Below are 6,000 nucleotides of genomic sequence, written 5' to 3'. Positions count from 1 at the left end.
ATACTCTTTTAAACAAGTTAAATAAGTCCATAATAGCCCACCAGTTGTGTAAACACTATTTCACTATACTTGTAAAAGAAATATTGACTTACCTGTTAACTAAAATTATCCTGGCATGCTTCAACTAAGCTTATTAGTAATTCTTGTGGTGTACATGAATGTTTTTAAATTTGGACTTTTATCAAAGATTAAAGAATTAGGAAATCATCCGTTTAGCAAGCCCAGAAAGTAGACACGTACCAGACTGCACTTTACCAGAATTGATTTTAGGAAGTTGCAGTCTAAGAGTCTAAGAAGTAAAAAGTGATTTCAATCCTGGCATGAGATATTCCATTACACAATGGCTCGTTAACACTGAGATACCTTCCAAAAATCATAAATAAGAACATCTCACCCAGACAAAATATTAAGTGAATCTACGTTAGCCTATTAATCTTACTATCACATGTAGGGGTGCTGTTTTTCTGACATCTCACCAGTATATATTCCTGTGAGCAACTAACTGGTTGCTAAGAGAAACTAGAAATACCTATAGTTAAGGGAAGGTTCAATATGTGTATACTTGTCCCTATTGTTCACATTAAAAAATCACTATTCTCTGTTCCAACTGTCGTCCAAAAAGACTACTTTTCTTTACAGAAATATGTGAATTTGTTTTTCAATAAAATGATAGTAAGCCCAAGGGCCTATCCAGTTTAAGTCTATATGTGGCTAGAATTCCCAAGGGATTTGGAAAAGGGTATAGAGCTTAAAGTCACAAGACTCAGGTTAGAATATTGGTTCCATCACTGACTTCCTAGTCACCCTTAGGAAAACCACTGGCATTTCTTACCCTTACACTTGGGGTAAGAATAATATCTACCTCATAAGGTTGTTATGAGGACCCAGTGAGAATACGTGAATGTGTAAAGGGCTGAGTCAATGCTGATGACCATTACCATGCAATCAGAGAACATGGTCTTATAAATATAATGGTATTTGTCACAAAACAGAGAAAGCCTTACTCAGTGGCCTTACTAGAACTAACTGTGTGTGTGTGTGTGTGTGTGTGTGTGTGTGTGTGCGTGCCAGAAATTAGGTTTGCTGTGTTTTCATCTTTATTAGGTATGATAGATAAAGTGATTAACATACATGCATGCAGATAATAAAATCACCATTAGCTGAACCATTCTTATTTTCAACCCATATGATTTTCTATGTTTTAAGGTCTACAAGACCTTGAGCATTCATCAGCTCATTCTTAAATGTTCATGCTTCCTGTGCTTTCAGGTTTTGACTGAGCATTCTTAAATGCAAGTAATCACAGCTAAATCCTCATTCACTACCACAAGCAACAAAACGAAACGAAACAAAACTGATTCATTCACCCAATTGGAGGTGATGGAGTAGAAATGGCTTAGATCCAGGTGTTTAAAAGATGATTTTAGAATGTTGCTTCTCTCCTTGCTAATGCTAATGTTCAGTGACTGGCGAACTTTCTCCCCAAGGCAAAATGGCAAGCCTCCTGAACTCCCAAATTCCTTTTCCTTAGAGCTCATGAAGGCACAGGAGAAGACCTTCCTATTCCAGGGTCCATGACCATCCCCCAGATTCAGACTGCTCTGCTTGGGTCATGCAGGTACCCACCCAGGAGTAGGGAGGCGGGGCCACAGAAATGATAGCCTTACCTATAATCACCTAAAATATAGGCGGTAGTTCCCCAAAGTGTAGACTGCTCTTACCAAAAGGAGAGAGGGAGGAGATACGTTGGGCATTCAAAAAGAAAAAGTAACAGATGTTCATTAAACCTGGCTTCCTCCAGCATAGCTGTCTGCCCACCATTTTATTGAATCAGAAATCCGTCTGCTCTACATAAATTTATTAACAAGCTTCAATTCCTGAAAAGAAAGGCACCAACACGGGTTGAAAATCTACTCTGCTATAGGCCAAGTTCCAGACATTTTAACATTTAGAACCATGTAGGTATATAATATCCCTCTTTTACAGAGACAGTAACTGAGGCTTAGACAGGCTCACTCTGTGTCTCTGATCAAAGAGCCAGAAACTGGCAGAATCTAGATTCAAATCTAGCTCTGCTTGATTCATCCCACCGCTAAAGTCACGCTTTTTGTAGCAACCCCGAAGTCAAAGAAAATGTTGCCAAAAGTTCTTAGACAGGTGGTGGACACAACCATGCCTGCATTGATAAATCAATCAGTCGATAAATATTTGTTAAGTCCCCACTACCATGAGCCCATAGTATGAATCCTGCACGTAAAGACCAGACAAGTGACCTAGTCCCTGCCTCCAAAGTTGTCAATAAAATTGCAATTAGGAAACAAAACTCATATACAATCAGGAAACCTTTAGAGCTAAACTACGTGGTATTTATAACATACCCTTCAGTGAGATTTATCGTCCTTGAAATTACTATTCAGAGTCTGTCATCTCCGTTAGACTGGGAGCTCCACGAGGAGAGCTAACTTGCCTCCCAAGGTCTCTGCTGCATCACGATTTTAGTTGTTTTACAAATATCGTTTCTTGATGATTAATGCACACTGTGATCATTGGAGGTTTCACTGTCAAATGTTCCAAAACCTCTGGGCCAAACTTCCTTTATTTGCAAAATGAGAAGGATGGAATCTGTAAATCTTACCCACTCTCTCCCTCCATCTAATCCAGAGAATCACAAACTTGCTAATTATAGGATTCATTCCAGAAAAGAGCATGTTCAGAATACTGATTCAGGTTCAGGAATGGATATATTTTTATAAGTTCCACAGGTGATCAGACAGATTTGAGGATTACTTCATAAATGAAGGAGGGCAAACATATCTCACACAAAAGGGGGGAAAGAAAATCTTCCCAACTATAAAATTCAGAAGTACCCTACCTATGGGAAAGTCAGCCAGACAGGCTAAGTGGAAGAAGATTAAGAGAGGCCTTAAAAGCCAAAAGGCTTCCCTGCCATGAAGCAAGAACTGAAAATTGTGAGTTGATGGGTCACGCTTGGGCCATCACCTCTTTCAGCCACTCACTCCGGTCTGGAGATAGTGACTGTTCCTTGCTGAGAACCCTTTCCCTCCTTTCACAGGTAGGTTCGCTGCAGGACACTGAAGTGTGTATGAACATGCATTTTGCGCTGGTCTGCGCGTGGCAATGGTTCTCGGAGCCCAGTGCCTCTCACCTGGGTGGGGCTGCACTGAGAGAATCCTGGGACACCTAGGATAAAAAGCGCCCCCCCCCCCAAAGCAAACAGCCATCTGTCTGTCTTTCCTGCATTGTTTTACTGAAGCTGACTTCCAGGTGATCCGAAAATACTGAAAAAATAGTCACTTGAACTTCTCACCCCGTGAGTTAGGAAAGCAGCATTGGAGTGCTTGCTCACGAGCTAAATTTATGTAGCCATTAACCCAGCACTTTGATTTTAGGGCCGAAGTGAGCCAGACAGTGAGGCGTGAGTTAAGGATGAAAACGACCACCCGTCGTTCACCTGGGGATGCCTGCCTCCGTACCCTGAGAATGGAACTATTTGTGCAGATCGGAATTTAGTCTTTTTTTTTTAAGCTCTCCATGTATTTCATCCATTATTTGAAATGAGCTTGGAGGAAGCATGTCGCGTCCTTTAATCTCTGCGCGTCTGTCTCTGTCCCTCTGAAGCAGGTTTCCTTTGGCTCTCGGATCCGGGTCGCCAGGACGCCGGAGTGAGTGAGGGTGGGGGTCCCCTGCCGCTTAGGCGGTGCTGAGCGCGGGAACCCGCCCTCCCCAGGCAAAGGCAAAGCGCTGAGAACTCTCCTACTCCCGGCAGCTTCTCAGTCCGGGACTGGGGAAAGGAGGGAGGGGGCCGGAGGAGGGAAAGTGGGGCTGGGCGGGGGGGTGCCTGGGAAGCCAGGCTGCGCTGACGTCACTGGGCGCGCAATTCGGGCTGGAGCGCTTTAAAAAAACGAGCGTGCGAGCGGAGATGCTGCTCCACACACAGCAGGCCGCCTGCAGCAGCAACGCTTACAGCCCCTGCAGCGGCTGCAGCCAGGGCTACTCCGGAGGTCCGTGTGGCTGCAGCGGGCACGGTCAGGCCCCGCAGCTCTTCTCCTCGGTGCCCCCGCTGGGGCAGGAGCGCGGCGCCCAGCACTGCAGGCGCCCGCTTAGCTGCAGAAGCCGGCGGAGTCGCGTCGGGCGCGCCGCCGTCCGCTGCAACCCGAACGCTGCCCTGCGACCGCGTCCCGCTGGCGGCCCCCTGCCCGGGCACCATGGACACCTCCTCGGTCGGCGTGCTCTTGTCCTTGCCTATCCTTCTGCAGCTGGCGGCTGGGGGCAGCTCGCCGCGGCCCGGCGCGCTGCTTCGGGGTTGTCCCGCGCACTGTCAGTGCGAGCCGGACGGTAGGATGCTTCTCAGGGTGGACTGCTCGGACCTGGGGCTCTCGGAGCTGCCCTCCAACCTCAGCGTCTTCACCTCCTACCTGTAAGTGTGCCCCCACTCCACTCCGAAAGGGGGAAAGAAGGGAAGGGAGGATAGCCCAGACCAGGTTGGAAGCTCCCCGGCTCCCGCCTGCTCTGGAAAGGGTGGACCAGTTTGCAAAGAGCGTCTTGGCCCGAAGTGTTTGGGCCGCAGGGAAACGCACGTGTCTCAGCGGGTAACACGACCGCACTTTCTGGGCCCGCAGAGAAACGGCTTCAAGTGCACCCCCGGGAAAGCGCGGGTGCGCCTCAGCTTCCCGGTAGGGGTCCGGGCAGGTCGCAAGGCGAATTCCTCCGAGTGTAGGCATTTGCCTGAAGTGTGGGCAGTTGTACTTCTGAGCCTGGAACCCAAGAGCGGGGTGTCCGGTTGGTCCTTGCCCCAACCTCACCTCCGCTTCGCGTCCTGTCGCGTTCCACCAAGAAATGGGCTGTGAAAAATGTCCACAAAGGAGAACTCCAACTTGCTGAGCTCTAAAAGAACTTACTCTGCATCCAAGCACGGTCGCGTAATGTAACCTTTTTCTTTTCTTTCTTTCATCCTTTTTTTTTTAAATGAAGTGATTAAAATGTGGCAACCACAAACCCCGATTAGAGCTGCCAGAACGTTATCTTTACCTTTGGCTGCCCGAGCCGCCCTTTGAAGTGCCGGCCGCCACGGTGTAATCTTTAACCATCTCCTCCTCCCGGGAGGAAAAGGGAAGTGGGCTGAAGGCGGCGGGGCTGGTAAACAGTGGCGCCAACATCCCAGAGGAGATCTGAAGCGCTCTGTCATCCCTTGGAGATTCTCACACCCCTTCTGCACCCCGCCCCCCAATCTCCAAAGCCCCAACCAGGGAGGCAGACGAGGCAGCGGCTCGTTTCATAATTTTGTCTCTGGAAAACCCAAGCCCAGAGGGTAACAGGTGGTTGGGTGGATGAGGTGACTCAGGATGAGGTGACTAAGGCGATTACCTTCCCTCCCCCTAAGGAGAATCTGGGGCTCGTTCCTTCTGGCAGAGAGACCGGAGTCGAGGTCACTCCGGAAAAGAGGCACTGATGACCACAAGGTGATACGTTTAGGTTTTAATTCGAGGCACTGCGGCGAGCCCACCCCAAGCCCACGCAATCCCTGTTTCGGCTTCTCTGATGTACCTTGGCAGGAGCTAGTTGGGATGTTTGTGAACTCGTGCTTTCCTCTGTCTGGTTGTTTTCTGGATGGAAGGAACATGAAAAGGCTTGCACAACGCTTTCCACTAAATAGTGATTCTTTTTCTGGAGACAGACTGAGGCAGAAAAAAAAATTTTTTTTTTATTTGCTTTAATATTGTATTCAAAGAGAGGGACTGTCCTGCTAGATTTTTGTAGTAGTAGATGGCAGTCCCCTCCTCATCTGCCATAAAACTATTTTGACTGCTTTCTTTACCTAAAAGAATTACGAAATTATCTATTTCCCCACCTGGTTTTCCTTCAATCACACGCATTGACTGTGGCAGTGATATTATTGCAATGATAGAAATATACTCTCCTGGCTAATTCTCTGAGATTTCACATTTCCTCCTCCTAAACAGCTGTTTGTACTACACAGTG

General features: G+C 47.5%; 1 protein-coding gene across 3 annotated transcripts in view; it reads left to right on the top strand.

Moving 5' to 3' along the window:
- Positions 1-3,869: 3,869 nt before the first annotated feature.
- Positions 3,870-6,000, top strand: part of LGR5 (leucine rich repeat containing G protein-coupled receptor 5) — a 115,586-nt gene continuing 113,455 nt past the window's right edge. For 2 of the 3 annotated variants that reach the window (XM_019748992.2, XM_019748991.2), the window contains exon 1: positions 3,870-4,438. In XM_019748992.2, coding sequence (XP_019604551.1) covers positions 4,227-4,438 — 212 coding nt within the window. In that variant the 5' untranslated portion in view covers positions 3,870-4,226. The remainder of the gene's footprint in view (positions 4,439-6,000) is intronic. The other variant, XM_019748990.2, reaches the window with a different exon arrangement.

This window comes from Rhinolophus sinicus, linkage group LG02, assembly GCF_036562045.2.
Source record: "Rhinolophus sinicus isolate RSC01 linkage group LG02, ASM3656204v1, whole genome shotgun sequence".
NCBI classification, from domain to species: Eukaryota; Metazoa; Chordata; class Mammalia; order Chiroptera; family Rhinolophidae; genus Rhinolophus; species Rhinolophus sinicus.
This window is presented reverse-complemented; position numbering and strand designations above follow the sequence as displayed.